Source organism: Fringilla coelebs, assembly GCF_963513975.1.
Source record: "Fringilla coelebs genome assembly, chromosome: 9".
In the NCBI taxonomy this organism is placed as follows: domain Eukaryota; kingdom Metazoa; phylum Chordata; class Aves; order Passeriformes; family Fringillidae; genus Fringilla; species Fringilla coelebs.
Window position 1 is genome coordinate 24,030,773 of NC_140067.1, and position 19,832 is coordinate 24,050,604.

At 47.4% G+C, this 19,832-nt stretch overlaps 2 protein-coding genes across 2 annotated transcripts in view; one reads left to right on the forward strand and one right to left on the reverse strand.

The window, feature by feature from the left end:
- Positions 1-13,987, forward strand: part of RGL1 (ral guanine nucleotide dissociation stimulator like 1) — a 51,656-nt gene extending 37,669 nt beyond the window's left edge. The window contains exons 8-18 of the mRNA XM_084211416.1: positions 2,733-2,836; positions 3,867-3,951; positions 5,808-5,897; positions 7,046-7,132; positions 7,357-7,389; positions 8,074-8,195; positions 8,525-8,614; positions 9,827-10,010; positions 10,672-11,037; positions 12,106-12,220; positions 12,716-13,987. Of these exons, the coding sequence (XP_084067542.1) occupies positions 2,733-2,836; positions 3,867-3,951; positions 5,808-5,897; positions 7,046-7,132; positions 7,357-7,389; positions 8,074-8,195; positions 8,525-8,614; positions 9,827-10,010; positions 10,672-11,037; positions 12,106-12,220; positions 12,716-12,813 (1,374 nt within the window). The 3' untranslated portion in view covers positions 12,814-13,987. The remainder of the gene's footprint in view (positions 1-2,732; positions 2,837-3,866; positions 3,952-5,807; positions 5,898-7,045; positions 7,133-7,356; positions 7,390-8,073; positions 8,196-8,524; positions 8,615-9,826; positions 10,011-10,671; positions 11,038-12,105; positions 12,221-12,715) is intronic.
- Positions 13,988-15,701: 1,714 nt separating this feature from the next.
- The window catches only part of COLGALT2 (collagen beta(1-O)galactosyltransferase 2), a 46,350-nt gene continuing 42,219 nt past the window's right edge, over positions 15,702-19,832 (reverse strand). Inside the window, exons 9-12 of the mRNA XM_084210910.1 lie at positions 19,314-19,446; positions 18,356-18,483; positions 17,670-17,876; positions 15,702-17,297 (exon numbers count right to left, since the gene is read on the reverse strand). Coding sequence (XP_084067036.1) covers positions 17,021-17,297; positions 17,670-17,876; positions 18,356-18,483; positions 19,314-19,446 — 745 coding nt within the window. The 3' untranslated portion in view covers positions 15,702-17,020. The remainder of the gene's footprint in view (positions 17,298-17,669; positions 17,877-18,355; positions 18,484-19,313; positions 19,447-19,832) is intronic.

The window sequence follows — 19,832 nt, forward strand, 5'->3', positions numbered from 1 at the left end:
ATGTTTTTATCCTGTTTTTCCTAATCTGTGCAAGAAGGGTTTTGGTTTTTTTTCCATGCCTGCTTTCCATACCTAGTTTGCTAATTTCCTAGGATTAAATTTATTTTACTGTAATGTTCCTCATTCCCCTCGGAGCACTGGGCAGCTGGCAATAAACAAAACCTCTCTGGAAGAAAGCACTGCAAGCACTTCCATGTGGATGTGTGTTGACTTCTAAGAATCCCATGGATTCTTCTTGAGCTCTACAGAACAGTCAGGAAAAGCTGAAGCCAGAGGCTTTCCAACCTTGGCAACTTCTGTGCTTCCAGAGGCAGCATCCAGTCCTGGCACCTGAGCTCTGGCAACTGCATGGTTCAGGCAGCTGGTATGGGGAAGGTCTTGGACCTCTCCTGTGGCACTTAATCTGCTTGTTTTTATCATCATCTGGTGGATGCTTTATTGCCTGTGTGAAGGGAGTAGGAAGTTTGATTTCCAGTTTCTACATGCAGATCTAAGTGGCAGAGGGCACCAGCTATAAGGGCCTTCTTCCTGGGGCAAGGTAGACAGAACTTCATCATCATCCCAAGGCAGCAGGGAGGCCTGGGGAAGTCAGGAAAAGCACTGCTCTCATCCCACTCACTCTGTGGATGGAGAACCTTGTTCTACACCCCTGCTGATTCTGTGCTTCTCCCTTAATTCATTAAATGCTCCAGTCGTAGCGTGAAGCACATGAAAAATGTATGTGCACACTCTGCACAATAATGGCACATGTACAGCAGCTGGGTGCACATTGACTTAGCTGCCCACTTCTGAAGAAAGCTGCTTGCTTTGTGCATGTAAATGAGTGTTTTGAATAGTTAGGTGCCTGAATTAGAAAATAATCCACTCATTAAAGTGCAGTTATTCACTGATAACTAAACTTAGCAGCACGGAGTTCCACATTTGTGAAACTTCATGACTTTTGGATCCATTTTCTTGGTTCAAAAGATAAACTGGATACTTTCTCTACTGCCAACCCTCTGCTCCACCTAGATCTAAGATTCCTGAGCAGGAGCTGCCAATTTCATACAAACAATATTTTCTTTAAAAATGAAAAGAAAAATGAAATAATTAATGTCCTGTTATGCTTAAAATTTTTAAAATCAAAGCTGTTTCTGCACAGGATTCTTTCTGGTTTTCCCTCTGTGAAGGACACAGCATGAAACAAAGTTATAAAAACCACTCTTAAAAATTCTTCTTACATGAATGAAAGCTTGCTCAATTTTAGTCTGCAGTTGGTTGAACCACTGAGAACACTAAATCCAATATTAAATGAAATTCCTACTGTGCTCTAAATTACACAGTGTGCAGTTTACTCAAGATGGTTCCAAATTGGTTCTTCCAGTTCAAACTCCTGTTGTACTGGGAAGAAAGAAGAAAAGCTGATAATTTGTGCCTCTAAATTCGTGTTCTCCACAACCTAAATTTCAGGTTGAACAAAAAGAAAGGTCTCATTCTTTAACATGTCAGTCTTTGCAGAAGAGCTGTTATGTGGGTGTTTTTTTTTGGCCCCAAGCCATGCAAAAATAGCTTTGAGTTCCAGTGAGTCCTGCCCCATGATCTTGGTGTTTGTCTGACCCAGGTGTCCACCTGCTCCAGCTGCTGTTGGCCCAGGCTCTCTGCTTAAGCCACTCTTGAATAAATGGAGTCTCCCAATTAGCACAGTTTTCTGTGGGTCAGTAACTGGGAGAGTTTGTACTCTCCTTAGCTGTTCAGTCACTTCTAATGCAGCTCATGAACAGAGATGCTAATAGATTAAGGTCTGACTTTTGCTCATGCTGAAGTTGCTTTACATTTGGTCAGTCCTACAAAGGAAATAAATCATGTCTGTTTTCACTGTAAGGTTCCTTTACATAATAAGCATTATTAGGGTAAGAATCAGATTCATAAAAATGTTGATAAGCAGAATTGGGGTTTGAATACATTCTTATCTCCATGCAGCAGTCAAATTGGCAGGTGTTTTGTCTGCTGGATTTGCATGTACAAACACCTGTGCTGAAGTTTGTGGTATCCAGGCTCTTGTTCCTGAGCCGCCAACAGATTTCCAGGAATCACAGACCAGACTTGCCCTCTTGCTTCCCTCCACTTTATGAGGAATCTGTGCTACTTTTTTGAGTTTTTCATTATCCTTTTCCACCCAAGCTTTTGCCACAGAGTAGCTGCACAGGAAACATCCATGAGCCAGTCTCTCTGTTCAGATTTGATCCCAACTCTGAAAAAGCTGGGAAGGTTTTTCTCTTTAACAGTGTGCACTTGAATTACAGGTTATTCCTTTGCATGTCTTTATTTTTAATTGACATTGAGTTGATTGAGGGTTTACATTTTAAATACCACATATAAAGAGGCAAAGCCTGGTTTTCTCCCTAAGGGGTAAAAGGGATTGGTAACTATAAAGAGCTTTTTAAGAAGTATAACCTTTGTGCCTTTCACCGTGGCTTCATGGACTCAGTTCCACTTTTATTTTTACTTGGAGAACTGGAAGCTGTGACACCACAAATACATGAAAGTGAGGAAAACAAGCTGTAAATGCCAAAGCTTGTGAAGTGTTTGGTGGCTGGAGTGGGGAGTGATATTTTTGATGCTCAGTATTTGCACAGCTGCTGCTCAGCAGTGAGAATGTGTAGCAGGCCTGACAGGGCTCAGAGAGGGGAGCACCAAGGTCTGTGCCGTGCTGACATTTAATGCTCCTGTGTTTCCAACCCCTCCTTTCACAGGAATGCAGGATCCTGAAGAACTTCTCCTCCTTGAGGGCCATCATTTCAGCTCTGCAGTCCAACTCCATCTATAGGCTGAAGACCACCTGGATGTGTGTTTCCAAGTAAGCTGCTCCCTCACTTCCCAAGGGCCACAGGGCTCAGTGCTCCTCCTTTTTCATCCTCTCCTCACCCTTCCTGTTCTGTTCCTTCACTGACATGGGTCCTGTCAGAAGAACCTCCCTTTCCTGGGAGGCTCAGACCCTTCCTGTGAGCTCCTCTTTTCTAATGAGGGGACAACCTGCCCCTGGGGATATTGGATTCTGTCCTTTTTAGCATATTGGGTCTTTCACAACCTCTCTAGAAAAACTATGGTGCTGGCTTCTCACCCAGCTCATGCTCACCACTCCCAGGTCACCACAGTTTCTGCTTTTTGTCTTCTCTCCCATGAAGTTTGAGGAGATCCAGCTTGCTACAAATCCTCCCAACTCTTCTCCTGGTGCTGATATTTACATAAAATATATTCCCAAATTACAAAATCCAGTACTGAAGAAAATATTTCTTCCAGGGAAGATAATATCTCTTCACTTTATTGTGATAATAATATTTGCTGCCTGCCCCACAGATGCCAGAAGTTGCTATCTAGAAAAGATGGTGTTCTGCTCATTCAGTTTGGGGAAACCAGATTTCTTTGCCTTTGATAAATTAAAGTATCACTCTGCTAGGCAGTATCCTTCTGTATTTCGTCTCCACAGAAGTCAGATTTATGTTCTACTGCCCTGTGTTTCTGATTAAAACATTGCCTATCTTGGGCAAAAAACTACTCCTGCACTTATTTGCTTCCAGCTTTCCAGAATGAACAGAATAGGGCAAAAATCAAGAACTTGGGTTTTTCTGTTCCTTTGTATCCCCTGACCCATTCTCACACTGCACTGACAGTTCAAAGCCCTGCCCAGGGGCTGCTGATGGTGTTTCTTTGCTGTCAGATGAGGCCAAAACACTAGAATGTCCCACCAGATGTGCAGCATCTCACCGGGTGCATTTTGGTGCTGTTATCTTTTATAAGTGGAACTGTTACTGAGAAAGAAACAGAAACTTGATTGGATTTTAGAGTGCTTGCTAATGACATAAATGATATTATCTTCTCCTGTGCAGGGACATCCTGCTGATGTATGAAGAGCTGTCTGAGATCTTCTCAGACCATGACAATTATCTGACAAGTAGGGAGCTGCTGATGAAGGTGAGAACTGGTGTGAGTTCAAAACTTGTGATCTCAGTGAAATCTGAGATCTTTGAACTTGTGATCTCTGAAATCTTTAACCCTTTTTGAAACCAGCTGCTACAGCTCATCTCTTCCTCAAGGACCTTTTGTGGTCTTTAGGGAAGAGCAGGCTGTAAAACCTGAACTTCTTGCTGGGCTGAGAGTTAATTTCCTTGTTCCTGGAAGAATCAGTAGCTTTAGCCTGGATAGCCACAGCCAGCAGGCTCTGGCAGCATGATCTGGGGGGACTGCAGGTCTTGCAGCCCCTCAGCCTGTGAGGTCACTGGAACAATGCCACACCTTCAGCTGAGGAATCAGTCCAAGATGTTTATCCCATTATCCTGTAACTTTCTTAGAACTAGGAAGCAGGGCTTGGAATTCTGATGGAACAGGCTTCCTACTCTGTGGGTGGCCAGATGGACAACAAAGCAGGCTCTGTGTGCAGCAGTTTGACTTCTGCACTCTCCTGGGTGAACCCCAGTAAACTCAGGAGCCTGAAAGGGCTGAGGAAGAATGGCAGGGAAGGGCTGTGTTCTGCAAAAACTAAGGAATGTTTGTGGCAGGTTTTTTCCATCTACATAAAAAAGTTCCTCATAAACTCACTAAGCAGTTCATTCTTTGGCAGTTCTGTCCAGCCAGTCTGGCATTTGTCCCTCAGCCCCTTGCCTTGAGATCTGAAACACTGTGTTTTGCTCAGGAAGGGTGGGTGAACACATTCACATCTCTCAGTCTGTTTTGTTTATCATCCATTTATCAACATCTGTAGGTAATTTTTGAAGCAGGTGAGACCATAATAAGCATAGAGGGAAAAATGTGTGTTCAGAACAGCCTATTGAACTAAAGATTAAAAGACAAAACAAGTCAGACTGAGCCTAGACCTCTGGCTCACAGTGAATCACCCCCCAGCTCCCCTAAGCAGATTTTAAAAACATTTTGGAAGCAGTGAGAGGAGAAAAATCCCTCAGAATAGCTAGAACCTCTCCCCTACTTTTCAGCTTGGACCATTTGGAGGATTAATATCCACTGAATCCTCAAAGGCTTAGTTTTCCTTCACTATAAATAGCTCCTGTAAGGGAAGCCATGTTGGACCTTGCCTGTCCATCCTGCAAATCCAAGTGTGGAGCAAACAAAAGGCATTGGAAACAGATGGGGTGGCATGGAAAGGGAGCAGAGTTCTCTCCTCCTGAACAGACATTGATAATGATTTGTGACACATCTGTGCAACCACTGCAAGAAACACATAACTCCAACACCCCCTGTGCATCCAGGGAAATAAAGGTTAAAGAACTGTGGTGAACTATCTCATCCATTCATAGGAAAGCTGGAGCTGTGGGGATGGAAACCCATTCCTTTAATTTCCTGCACGGTTTTTGGATTAGTCAGTAAGCCACAGTGGCTGGGTCTTGGTGCTGCAGCATAAGAAAAACAACAAAGCATTACATAAGGTGGAGATGTTTACTTGTAGCAGGCCTGATGAGGGAATTAACCAGAAATCCTGATGTCAGGAATGTTGGGATAGAGCATCTGGACACCTGAAGTATGTTTGAGCTTCTCTGATTTAAACTCACAAGAGATTTTCAGCAGCACTTGGCTTTGGCCAAAGCCATTCTGCAGAAAAATTCCCTCTCAGTCATCTTGGGTGATTTTTGGCCAAAATTCCCAATCAGCATCCAAGTCCCAAGAAATCAACATGTATGTAGACACACGTCTCTGCACAGCAAGTATTTTTTGCTGGCTTAACTTGTCTGGTTAAGTTACTATCTTATATGCATGTAGTTGCCAGTTTACCACTTGGATCCTTCATTAATTGCCTTTAATTCTTTATCACCTCACAGGAAGCAACATCCAAATTTGCAAATCTGGACAGCAGTGAGAAAGAAAATCAGAAAAAGTCACAGAAACGACTGCAACTTCAAAAAAACAAGGTGTGTTTGGGGGTTTTCCTCCCCTTTTTGAACTGGTAACATGATTAACCCTAATTGGTCAATTCTATAAGAAGCAAAATCTAGAAAGGTCTTCCCCAGAGTGAGTGGGCAGGATGGGATTGATGGATATAAACATGTGGTCATCACTTCCAGCTCTCTTCTTTGGTGCTACAGGAAAGAGTTCCATTATCTACTCTTGTTACACTTTAGAGAGAAATGCAATTTCCATGCAGTAAAATATGTGCTGCTGTAAATACTGGAGTTCTTGTGATAAAGAGAATTAGCTCTGGCAGAGCAGAAGTCTCATTTACTTTCAAACATGCTGATGAAGCTTCTGACATACCAGCTTGAAAATTGCACAGGCTTCTACAGAGATTGCTTTGTAAAATGTGTCTGGGGTCCAGTCTGCTGGTGAAAATGGTTTTTGTCTCAAAGCTGGCAAAGATTTAAAAGGACAGGGGGAGAGAAATCTGGAATAGGGAGGCAAAAGTGCTGAATATGATTTTTGTCTGTGTAGTAGTTTGACTGGAAAAAATACAGATATTTCAGGATGGTAGAAACAAGTGTTTCCTTTGCAAGTGTAGAGCCAGCCTGAACTTTGCAAGTGCTGGCAGTCTGGAAGTTTAAAGTGTGACTAATTAGCATTAAAATGCAGTGGATGGCTGGGGAAGATGGTCAGTTCTTGGAGAGAAAAAAATGGTGGCTTGATTTGACTTCACTATCACAAGGTATAATCACACATGTCTAAGTAAAAATCCACAGGGATGAGGCAGAAGCTGCTCACACAGACTGGCCAGGACCATTCCCCTGCTCCTTTTCTTGCAGCAGATGACAGAGGGGCCCTGGCCCTGGTCCTCAGTGCTTCTCCCAAAGGCAGGGTTTCCTGGGGACCCACTGTTGGGAATCAGTGATGGCAATACTGTAATACAAAACCACTGGGTAATACCTGTGAGAGCATCCTGGTCTCACTGGAATTGGAGTTAAATTCTAGATTATCTAATGAAAATGATGTAATGAAAGAAAACATAATTATAGAACTGATGTTTGGTTAAGCAGATGACTTTAATTTCATTTTCAGGAGTGTTCTGGAATTGTAATTATTCTCATTTTTCAGTCAGTTAATCCAGCATTGCTCTGCTCACTTGCAGGGAGTGATGCAAGGCACAGTCCCTTACCTCGGCACCTTCCTGACCGATCTCATCATGCTTGACACAGCCCTTCAGGACTATGTTGAGGTAACTTGGGGCAGTTTTTTGGAACCCTAAATACCCTCCCTGCCTTCCCAACTGAGTTTACATGTTTCTGCATCCTCTCCTTCTGCAGCTCTTAAAATCTGTTTACAAAAAGAACAGGGAAGCAATATGCAGTGTTATTAACCAGAACTTGTGTGAATTTTTGTGCATTTATCTCAAGGTACGAGTCTGGCTCTTCTCTGATCCCTTCTCTTTCCTTCCAACAGGGTGGCCTGATCAATTTTGAGAAGAGACGAAGGGTAAGTTGGATGTTCTGTGATTTTGTGGTTTATTGATACCCTCTGGGCAAGGGCATTTGTCTTTAGCAGCTGAACCAGGCCTGGTGGCAGGAGACCTTTGCTTTCCAGAACACACAGTTAGCAAATATCTTCCTTCTCCTGCAGGAAACCCTTTGTAGGTGAAAGTCTGCAGAGGGCAAACCAGGTACAGAGGATGCTGTCAGTCTCTCCTTTCAGCCTGATCCTTGTTGGTCAGAGATAAGTAATGTCCTGGAGGAGTAAAGGTGCTGGGGTTACCTTGGGCTGAGTGAAGTCAGGCCAAATCTCCGTCCTGGGGCTTGAAAGCAGACCTGGACTTGGCTGAGATAGAGCCATTTGCTCCCCTGAACTGCTCAATAACCTGCCCTAAACTATCCAGGGTTATTCTGGCAGGGTGTGTACAAGTGCAGTTAGAGAAGAGCAGCACACTCTGGTCACATGCCTTAAGGGCAGCATTTGACATTCCTCTGGAGCAAGTGTGAGTGCACATTAGGGATCCTAGGGAAAAAATCCCACCTTTATTGTTAGAAAACTGGTTCTTCAAATAGTTACTCAACTGAAACTGAACTTTACATCAAGCTAAGTTTGTCCTGGATCCCTTGTTGTATGAACAAATATAATCTTGTTTTCTAATTAGACTTTCTATGCGATTATTTATTTTCTTAGGAATTTGAAGTCATTGCCCAGATCAAGCTCCTGCAATCTTCATGCAACAGCTATTGCCTGATACCAGACCAAAAATTCATCCAGTGGTTCAGGAGGCAGCGACACTTAACAGAGGAGGAGAGGTAGGTGCTCAGTGCAGCTGGGAATCCTCTGTTCTCACCACCCACACCCCTGGGCAGGTCAGGGCAGGGACATGCAAACTCTGGAGAGTTTTAAAACCTATCATAAGGGGGTGAAATACCCCCTTGGCCCTGGTAGAGTGCAGGCAGAGCAGTGTTCCTCTTTGGGGCACTGCAACCTTCTGTCAGGTGAGAATAACTGAAGGGTTCTGGGATTTCTTGAATGTTGCTGCTCTGAGATGTACAACTAAATGACACTGTGCAACTGAATAACAGTGTACAAGTAAATGACATTGTCTGCAAATACTCACCTGCTGGCCTCTGCCCTGCAGTTACAAACTCTCCCGTGAGGCTGAAGCAGCTGCTGATACCAACATCCTGTCTCCAAAATCCCAGAAAAGCATGGTGAAGAGGATCAGCACGTGAGTAGGATGGGGCAGAGGGGTTTTGGGGTGGGAATAGGGACCTGGATAACTTAAACAAGCAGTGCTCATTTAATCAGCTGCAGAACCTGGCTGGGGATCCACAACCCTGCACTGCTTTAAGGATAAATGCAGCCTTGTGGCTCAAGCTGTCCCTTTGGGTTGCTAGAGGCAATCATGAGGATTATTAAAGGTAGAAGAGACTAGAATAAAGAATCTTTTGCATGGTGTCAAAAAAAGAAACCATTTTAGTGATGGATTATAATTCAGTACCTGTTGTGTAATAGCTTTGCTGAATGCAGCAGGAATACAGAGTAAATGAGGATAAAGTCTGGTCTGTTATTAGTCTCAACTGCTATAGACATGCAAAAATTCCTTGAAGGATTTTAATATGAAAATTAAGGTTAGCAAAAAGGCATTTGATAGTGGAAACAACCAGCTGGAGAAGGAAAAAAAATCATGGGGACATGGTCCAATTTGGTGTAATACCACAGAGATTCAAACAGGGCAGGTCCATGCAGCTGGACATGGGAAACAGGAGTCTAGCAGGAATGCAGGGAAAGCTGCATGGAATAAAGCAGAGCTCAAAAACTGAAGTAAAAATATCTGCACTCTGAATGTGTTTGCAAATGAATACTGTAGAAAAGCAGTCAGTGACACTTCTCTAAGCTGTATTAAATCAATAGCTGCATGCTGATGCTCCCTGCTCTTCCTCTTATTGGGTCAGACCAGCTTGTTTCCTTTGACACTCCTTTCAAGTCACTTGACCTGCATTTAGAATGAGTCTTGGAGCGGGAGTGCCTTTAATTTACACTTTATAATCTCCTTATGTGTGTATCTCCAGCCTTCTAGAGAGAACCTGGTACCTGTGGCACTCTAATAGAGGGCAGGAATTGGCAGGGAGGGATTTTGCCCTTTGAAACCCTTGTTTCTGTTGAATGAGCCTGAAAATGTGAAGAGATGAAAGGGGAGTGTTGTTCTAGTGGGGCATGAGCTGGCTGTGGCCTTGCAGCTGTGGGCACTCTGGATCAGGAAGGTGTTGTGTTAGCCTGTAACAAAGCCTCTGGACAAACTGTATAAACACCACAAGGGAAATGACAAAAGGCCACTCCAGAGAGGAAAAAACTCCAGAATGAAAGAGTTCTGAACCAAGGGACAGCTTTGCTCAGCCCAGCTCTCATTTCCTGGCTTTCATGCTTTCTTTCTTTCTAGACTTTTTCTGGGCACTGATGTGTTCACCCCACCCAAAGAACAACCCCTGAAGGGCTCTCCTGTAGGAGGGAGCTCCGGGGAAAGCACGGATTCAGCCAGTGTTTCATCGTGTGAGTTTAACCACTCTGAAACTGAGGATGTGTGTGTGACTCCCGTCTCTAGCCCTGAGGACCCTCTGAAAAAGGTACACCTGGGGCCTCTGCATGCTGCAGGCAGGCTCAAGATACCTGCCCGAGGCTCTTGGTCTTGACTAAAGCATTGCTTTCAGTGAAATGGAGAGAGAAATGTGTAAAAATGGAAGTAATCCAGTCGGGGCTCTTGTACAATGTTCTGTGTTGCCCCTTACAGTGGGTTTGTTCCTGTCAGGAAGCTTTTGAGCAAGGCAGAGGGAGAGAAAGGCAAACACTGAGTGGGGGAAGGAGGGGGGCAGTTTCAAGGAGGATGGCAGAGAGGAGGGCTGTGTGTATTTCCACTTGTGTAAAGGCTCTCACCTGGAGCAGGAGTGCCTGTGACACCCTCTGCTCCTTCCCAGCCGGTCCCAGTTCCTGGCTGGCTGCCCATAGCCTTAGGCGGTTCCTTGGATCTGCTGCCACCTCCTGGGCTGCTCTCACTGCGAGGCCAGAGCATCCCCAGCAGGACAGAAACTGTCATTAAAATGCTGTAATCAGTCAACTGAAGTTCAGGTCTCAGTTCAGAAGGAATCCCCCTGCCAGCAGGCTGGGCAGAGTGGGGGTGACTGAGGTTTTGTCTGTGCCTTCTGCATTCTCCCATTCCTCTGGCACAATGACACAGCCACACACCCCAAATGTCCCCTTTGTGACAGCACTTTCCTTTCTGTTGTGCAGATCTCTGGCTACTCCTTATCCTCCTGTTCTCCTGACTCTTCCATGAGCACGCCTTCCTCAGGGGTGTCATCCTTACCCTCCTTCCTGCTGGCCTCCACCGACGACAAGAGCTCCGTGGGCTCTGACAAGGGCTATGACTCTGACAAGGGCTCCATCAGCTCTGACAAGGGCTCTGGCTCCAGCAAGGGCTCCATCTGTGACGCTGGCTCAGGCTTGGACAGTGGCTCCATCCCCTGCAGGGACTCAGGCTCGGTGCTGAGCAGTGCCCCCAGAGCGCTGCCCGTGTACAACCGGCAGAGCGAGGGCTCCTGCATCATCCGGGTCAGCATGGATGGGCTCCATGCCAGCGTCTACAAGAGCATCCTGGTGAGTGCCACGGCTCTGGGCTCTGCAGCTGTGCCCATGGGGGTGACTGAACCCATCACTGTGTTCTGAGGGCACCCCTTCACCGAGCTGGCTCATCAAACCTGGCTGGAATGGGAAAATGGCACATGGTGCCATGTGGAATGGAACCTGGTAGGAATGAGATGTTCTGAAACGGCTTTAGGGAAGTTTCTGGTCTGGAAAGGAGAGTTTGTATTTTATCAGAAAGCTCCAGGTGAAGAACTGTGAGCACATTGAGGTTTTGACATAGGATGGTACATTTTCCCTGGAGCAGCTTTCCCCAGGAGCTGGTTTCTAGAAACAGGGAGCTGCAGGGGAGGGAGCTGACATGCCCTTTAATTCCACAGCTTCTCCTGGTGAAGAAGGGAGAATCTCCCTTCTCTCACCAGACCAGCAGCCCCAGAATTCAGGTGTTTCCCTCTCTGCTTATTCCACAGACAAATCCCAGTAATGCCACTGGTGCTGGACCATGGGTGATGTGGCTTAGTTCAGCTGGGGGGAAACAAAAGCAGGGTAGTTCTCAGCGTCTTTAGTTCCTGATTTTAATGGTCTCACTTCCCCAAATCCAGCAAGTTGTTCCCTGAGGGCCTGATGCATTTGGGTGCTGCTGAGTCTGCAGGAGGCTCTGGAGGTGTGTCTGCTCCAGATGCACTTCCACAGCAGACAGCAAACCCAGCTACAAGGCCAGGAAGCTTTGCAGGATGTCCAAGGGAGCACTTAGTGTAGGAGCCTGCAACAGCAGCTGGGGCAGCTCTTCACAGGGGCATCAGTGGCTGGTGAGAGTGAGGTCTCTCAGAGGGAGCAGACACTGGCATCAGCTGCTGTCTTTAACTAGTACTGTCTCTATGTACCTGTGTCAGCTTGAACTAAAAAGCCACCACCTCCAAATGTCAAAACTGCTAAGTTTGGTATCTGTCAGCACCTGCCCCTTTGTTACTGACCTGTTCTTTCAGTTCTCTGACATCTCTTTCAAGAACAGTCAGGTTTTTGCTAACTACTAAATCACAAGAGTGAATGAGAAGAATCTCTCATTGCACCTTATCTTTGCAGATAACCAACCAAGACAGAATCCCTGATGTCACCCAGCGAGCCTTGCTGAAGCACAACCTCGAGCCCGATGCAGTTGAAGATTATGAGCTCGTGCAGGTCATCTCTGAGGACAAAGGTAGGGAGGCAGAACTCTGCTGCTGCCTGGGAAGTTCTGTTGGATTTCAAAGGGAAGAGTAAAATGGGAAGCATTAGAAATGCTGTTAACAGGTCACAGCTGACAGTGAGAACCCCCTAGCTGCACAGCCCCCTTCCCACAGGCAGAGCCATCTCCTGGGCTGCCAGGCTGACTTCATGTGTGCCTTGCAGCCATGGAGTGACCACAGGATTTTGGGTGGGGGTGATGTTCTGCCTCCCTGCTACCAGGCCCTTGGATCTCACCCATCATCAGCCTTCTTTGAGAGAGTCTGCAGGGCCTCTGCCAGGCTGAGCATGGCCTGGGCCTGGCCTCCCCCTCCTGCCCTTCTCCCTTCCCTGCAGGAAGCTGCTCCCAATGCTGCTGTGGGAGAACAGGGAGATGGCCCTGCCCACAGTGTCCTGCTCCCTGTCCTCTCTCAGCTTTCCTGCTGCTGTGCCCCCTCCCCACTAACTCTGCTGTGGCCCTGTTGTGCAGAGCTGGTGTTCCCCCGTGATGCCAACGTGTTCTACGGCATGAACAGCCACGTGAACTTCGACTTCATCCTGAGGAAGAGGGCAGAGCTGCTGGGCTGAGGCTGCCCCTGCGCTGCCCTCCCAGGTCACAGGGAATCTGTCAGAGTCCCCTGTTGAAAATGTGCAATTGGAGCAATGGGCAGCCCTGGTGCAAAGACTCCAGGCTGCTGCATTTGTTTGAGGACACCCCATGAGCCATCTCTGTGAGAAAAGGGTCTCCTTCATGCCAGTATTATACAGAAGATCATCTGAACTTATTTTTATAGAACTGAAGCAAGTTCTGAATATGTCTGCCTGAACCAGCTGAGAATTTTTTGCACTTGTTCTACACCAGAGAATGACTCATTTTGGATCTTGTTTCCAAAGAACTGTAAAATGAATGAACTGCACTTGCCTCTGCATGAACTTCATGAATGGGACAAACAGACACTATGTGTTGGATGGAGGTCTGAATGTCACAACGGGGTGGTTTCCCTTGGACTTGGTTAAGCCATGGACCAGAACCTGATGCCTTTTGTGTGCACTCCCATGTGATGGATGGACGTTCTCCCAATGTGCAATTCCTCTGCTGGAACTGAAATTTGAACCTCTTCAAAAGCCATAAGTAAGATGTTGGATTGTAAGCAGCCCTGATTTGAGACACATGAAATACACAGAGTATTTCTGGTTCTGCTGGTAGCACTGTGCATCTCTGCACAGATCTAGGAGCTATTATCCAAACAGACAGCTTAGGATTCTTAAGGATCATTAGTTAAAATCGAGTTTTATCCATTCCTGGGCCTTTTACCCCCAGTTCTGTGGCACTAATTTGCAGCACTGGGCTCAGGTAAGTTTTACACTACATTTGGATTTATCACTTCTGTTTACAGGTAGGTAAAACAGACTGATTGTAGGTCTGCTGTTCATCCAAGAGTCCTATGGCAGGTCCCACAAGCCTGGTATAAGTCATAGCCTGAACAGTTTATGAATTCCAGATGTTTGTTTAGAGGGTGACAGAGGGGGGGATTGTTACTGAGCCTTAACCTTTGCCCAGAGTTAGGGCAAAACTAGAAGTTCAGTTTTCTCTGCTTTTGGTGTCTGTACAGTGCAGTTCCTTGTGTACATAGCATAGCTCCTACTGTATATAGTACTGCTCACTCAGAGGGTGTATGGCAGTGTTAAGCTGAAACATAAATGTTCTGGATTTTAAAATTACACTTTGCAAATGTTTATATATGTTATGTTTTTAACTGCTTACCTGTAATCTTTATATGATAAGTATATAAATTGTTTTTCATTAATATTTTCCTGGAATCAGTTAATTTCCTTTTATTAGTGCATTTCAGACTTGTAGAAACACCTCACACCACTTCCCTTGCTGTCACTTTCTTCAGCCTCTCCACTTTTACTGTTTTAATTTCTCAGCAGCAAAGCCAAGCCCTCCCAGTGCATCAGCCATGCACACAGCCTCTGAGAGATAGGGATTTTCTGTGCTATTTCTTGAGGTTTCAGCTTAAAGATTTCAGTAACTGGCTAATTAAGATTGCACACCAGTTTTATGTCTTCTGCATAAAATTACTCTCTTTTGAGCCACTGAATGACTTCTGAGGCCAGATAATATAAAATAAGTGCCTTTGAGTGTATCCATTTCTCCCCATTGTCTCAATCATGGTGTTTTCCCTCCTGCTGTCCCAGTCATTAGCTGGTTGTGTTTTCTCCTCCCTGCACACAATACCAACATTCAGATAAACAGTTTACACACTACAGCCCCTTCTGCCATCTCACAAATCACTTCAGCATGAGGGGAGGCTCCTAAAGCTGCCCACAAGTCTCACACTCAGTCCCTGAACTACAGCTGCCCTGGCCACTTAAAGGCCTCTCATGTTACACTAAGGAAGACAAAACTAAGAATACCTGAATCTGATTTCTAAACTACCTCCTCAGGCCACAAAACCCAACACCAGGACCTCACTCCATCCACTGGTGAACTGCAATTTCACATGCCGTATTGAGAGCACAACAGCACTTTTCCATCCTTAACCCAAACTGAAGACCAAGCTGGTGGGTTCCAAGCAGTCCCTACTGCAATTAATCATTTTCAGGGCCTGCCACCACAGCCTGCCTTGTGAAGAAGCTACCAGAAGGCTGCTCCAAAGCTGCTACTCCTGCTCAGTTTTAAAACCCCTTAGCTGAGTAAAAGAAAAAAAATACAGAGTTGTGTCAGGGACTCAAGGTCGTGCCTAAGGCACTGCCATATTTGGCCCGGGTTGTACATGTCAACAAGATAATGACATAATGACAAGATAATAACACTTTATTGTTTCATGGAGGGAACCTGACCCTTGAAAGAGACACAAAGGATTGGTCCACTGACAGGAAGTTAACCTGTGGAGGAGGAACAATACTCACTGGAGCTGTGGCCAGCATGGAGGGGGTATCATGAATGACTGTGGCCTCATCTCACACTGGCCATGTGTGAGAGGACACTGTAACAGGAAAAATTCCACTCCAGAGGAGGAGATCCAAGGCCTGGTGCTGGTGTGGAAGAGGTGAAGACTTCCAATGTCCTTCACACAGGCCCTGTGGGCTCATACAGCAAGAGACCTGCGGAGGAAGCAAGAGGGATTGTGAGGAAGGAATGACCCAGGCTGTGTGTGGGCCCACGGGGCAACCTCCATACTCACCAGGACACACATGGACACCAGCAGGAACTTGGCTTCCAGGTGGGAACTGCACAATCACAACCAGTGACTCCATGGGAGAGGGACACAGCCAGGAATCCCTTGAGCTGCACTTCCATTAACCTCCAGTTAACACTCAGGGTCAGGCTGGAGGGGGCTTGGAGCAACCTGGTCTAGTGAAAGGTGCCCCTGCCCACAGCAGAGGGTTGGACTGGGTGACCTTTAGTGCCCTCCACAACCCAAACCATTCCAGGACTCTCCCACACAATGAAGAACACACAGAGCTGCTCATCTTGCACCAGGTTCTATGTATTATCAGACCGGCTGACAGGTAATAACATGTCTTCTGCAGCAGAAAGCACAACATTGATCTGTAATTATTCAAAACAAACAAAAACTAAAACCAAAACCCCAGCCACACATACTCAATGCACAGATCTGCCAGCAGGTGAGCCCCCAGATGGCAATTCCAGGAGGGAATCCTCCCGCTGCCCAGAAGCTCAGGGTCTGTGCCAGTATAGTCCATGATCACCTGGCCTCTGAGAAAGGTTTTTGTAAAAAAAATAAACACCATATCCTGCTGGCACGTGAGCCAACAGCAAAAACATCAGAACTCATCCAAAACACAGAAAAGTTCACTCCTCACATGAAAAAATATCCAGGCAAGTCGCCCTTCCGTCCTGTGACACACAATTCTATCGGGCTGTTGAGAGTAACGTTGCTGTAGGTTCTTTTGGTTTTATAAGGAGAGTTTGCAACCTAACTTCTTACATTTTAAGTTCCCAAAACTCCTACACTTGCTTTTATGGCCTGAATAAACAGGCCTGCCAAGAGGTCGTGGGGTTTTGTTTTCCTGAAGGACTAAGTTGAGGCAGGGGTGAAGCAGGATGTGACATGGACCAACTCTGCCTGCATTCCCTTCAGGCAATGCAAAGACAAATCCAGCTACCTCCACTTGCACAGCTTCCATGACTTCAGACATTCCAAGACATCCGTTCTGGATCCAGAGGCCTGTTTAGATGGGATGCAGCAAGATTAAAAATGAGCTGATGGGAAGCCAGCACCGGTTTTGTACAGGAGCGTGACGGGGAGAAGACACGACAGAGGAGCACTGCTCTCCTGCATTGAACACTTTGGGGAAACATCTTGATTCTGATAGGGATCCCTTTGGAAAACAAACCCAAATTCCCCAGATGCTCAGCAAACAGGGTGGTAAAAGCCTACAGACCTACAAGGAGTAACAGTGAGGGAGCAGCCCAGGTACAGCCATCCCGAAAGGCACTGACATTTGTACACCTCTATATATTAATCTTTATAAATACAGTGTTCTACACGAGGGACTGTGGAACCACATCATTCCAGGCTGCTTTCTTCTAACAAAAGCTTGCCAGGGCTTTTGCTTGCATCTGGAATGCTTGTTCTGCTTCCTCCTTGGTGTCCCACCCTGTCCTCGGCGGCCTGGGCAGCTGTCCGGCCCAACCCCGCGCACGGCCCTTGGGAGCGGTGGGCAGGAGACCGCATGAAGAGCTGCTCTACAACTTTCAAGGGTGAAAAGCTAAAGTGTGAGGCAGGTTCAGCTGTCAACAGTGTCCCAGGGAGGTGGGCAGTCATAGCTCATCCCTGGCTGACGGCGTGTCCAGGGAGGGCTGGGAGGGCAGGGCGTCCTTGTTCTGGGCGTCGCTGTGGATCTTGCCCTGCTGCCGGGACTTCCAGGAGTGCGTTCTGTCCCAGTCTGTCGACACGGTCTCGTTGTCCCAGATGGTGGAGGTCTCCGTGTCGCTGAGGTAGCCCGGCTGTCCCGTGTAGTGCGTGGGGTAAACAAGCAGGGGTTCTGCTGAGAAGGCCTTCAAGTCTCTGGACTCATAGTACTCCATGTACTTTGTGCTATGGAGGAGGGAAACACAGTCAGCAACAGAGGAACACTCAGTGGTGCCAAGCTTGTCCCTGAGAGACATGGCCAGTCCAAGGAGCAGACTGGGCTGGCAGTGGGGGCAGGTGCTGGGCTACAGCCAGAACCATGTCCTTACAACCACACACACCTGTACAACCAAAGCCTGCTCCCAGAGACAGACAAGTGCCTCAGACAAGCAGCCCACAAGCCCTGCCCCAGGCAACCTCCTCTGTCACCTTCTTTGACCTGTGCCAGGACAAAACCAACCACCACAAGGAGTCCCCACTAACCACACTAGCAGACCTGGTTTAAGATCAGTCAGCGAGACCCAGCTCATATCCCCCCCGAGCCACAGAGGGACTTACACAGGGTGCTTGTTGTACATGATGGGCAGGAATTCATCCACGGGCAGCATCTTGCTGAAGGGCTCGGCCCCGATGAGCTTCTGAGCCCCGTGGAAGGAGATGGCGTAGCCCAGGGTCCAGTAGGAGTAATCAGCTTCCACCAGGTTCCGGACATTGGGAACGGCCCGCTCGGGCTCCTGCACCTGCATCCTTTTCCGGCCAATGTAGCTGCAGGGGTGAGAAGATCAAGGAGATGGGGACCAAAGTGAATCCGTAGCAATTAGGACAGGACTGTTTGTGTCAGCCAGGCCAGGGCAAAGGGTCAATCCCAGAAGCAGCCCCTGACCCAGCTCACAGATTTCCATCCTGCACCACTATCCAGGTCTTAGCCCAGTGGGTGGCACACCTGTGAGAGCCTTCCTAAGGGAGCTAAGATGACAGTCTGAGGCCCAGGACTGAGCTGTGCTGGTTCCTCTGTCAGCATCTCCAACACAGCTGAGGTCAAACAACATTGTCCACACCATGGGCAGGGATGGTGCCCTGACAACAGCTGCCCCAGAGGGCAGACCTGTCGTGGTGGGAAGAACTGCCAAGAAGACTGCGCCACCATCCCCTGCAGTGTAGCATCACCCTGCACCTCTGCCACGCCCCAGCAGTGCTGCCAACCTCCCCACGTGCCCAGGACCTCCCAGAGGAGCAGAACTTACATCAGCTCCCAGTCTAACTGGGCTTGCTCAATGTCGTCCATCAGCTTCATGAGCTTCCTCTTGAACTGGTGCTCGAAGCGCACATCGTCCTCAATGACCAGTGTCTTCTCCAGGCCCCTGCTCACCACCTGAAACATGAGAGCTCCAGCGTGAGCACAGCGGCCCCCATGGGTGCCCTGCTGTCACTGGGGCCACCCTGACCTGGCACTGCCTCCCATACCATGCAGGCAGGGAGCTGAGAACCACTCTGTGACATATACATGATATGCCAAGCCACTGCTCAGATAGAGAACGAGGGGAAAAAGCCAGGAGAGTTTCTTTAACCCCATTTGCTTTTTAAAACATTCCTCCCTTTCTTCTAAGCAAGCTTGCCCCAAGCAGGATATTGGATGGACTGCAGAAACAGTCATGAAAATGTTCTGATAAAAATCACTTGGAGCTGAGGGCAGATGAATCACAGAATCCCTGAATGGTTTGGGTTGGAAGGGACCTTAAAGCCAACCCAGATCCACCCCCCTTCCATGGGCAGGGACATCTTCCACTAGCCCAGGGTGCTCCAAGCAGCATCCAGCCGGGCCTTGGATACTGCCAGGGAGGGACAGCCACAGCTTCTCTGGGCACCCTGTGCCAGGGCCTCAGCACCCTCACAGAGAAGAACTTCTTCCCAATATCCCATCTATCCCTGCCCTCTGGCAGTGGGAAGCCATTCTCCCTTGTCCTGTCCCTCCATCCCTGTCCCTGTCCCAAGTCCCTCTCCAGCTCTCTTGGAGCCCCTTTACGTACTGGGAAAGGAAAGGGGAGGTGTGAAAGATGAACACTGCATTCCAGAAAACTCCTGCAATCCAAGGAAATCACTCCTATCCTACACTTCCAGACACCTGGGCTGGATCCAATGCTCTGCACCAGGACTGGCTGTGCCCAGGACACATCACCTTCCTGCAGCCCCCCAAACCCTCACCTCCTTCCAGATGTAGTAATGGCTCAGGAAGCAGCCGATCTCTCCTCTGGTCAGGGGCCTGGAGGAGTAGGGGTCCCGGTACCCTGGCAGCATTTCGATGCTGAGAGCTTTCAGCTGGCTCGTGTTCAGTGCTCTGGGAAACACAAAGTATTTATCACCGTTGCAAAAAAAATAAGTCACTTCCAGCCAGACACAGGCACAGCATGGGGAATGCTGCTGATGTTCAGGGAAAAGCCACACCTTGAGAAACTCCTACACTTGTTTTGCTCAAAAACACAGAGAAAAATTAATTTCTTGATTTACATCTCTAAATCAAGCTGATAAATTGTATCCTTCACTCTGCCAAAGACTTCTCATGGGACCATCAATTATCTTTAACTCTGCCAAAAACTTCCTGTGGGAGCATCCTCTTGCCAGGTGCTTGGCTTTGATGAATTTTCTGAGGCCTTGATAGGATCCCAAAACCACTAGATGGTACGTGGGCTCCTGTCTCCTTGAGGCCTTTTTGCAATGCACAGA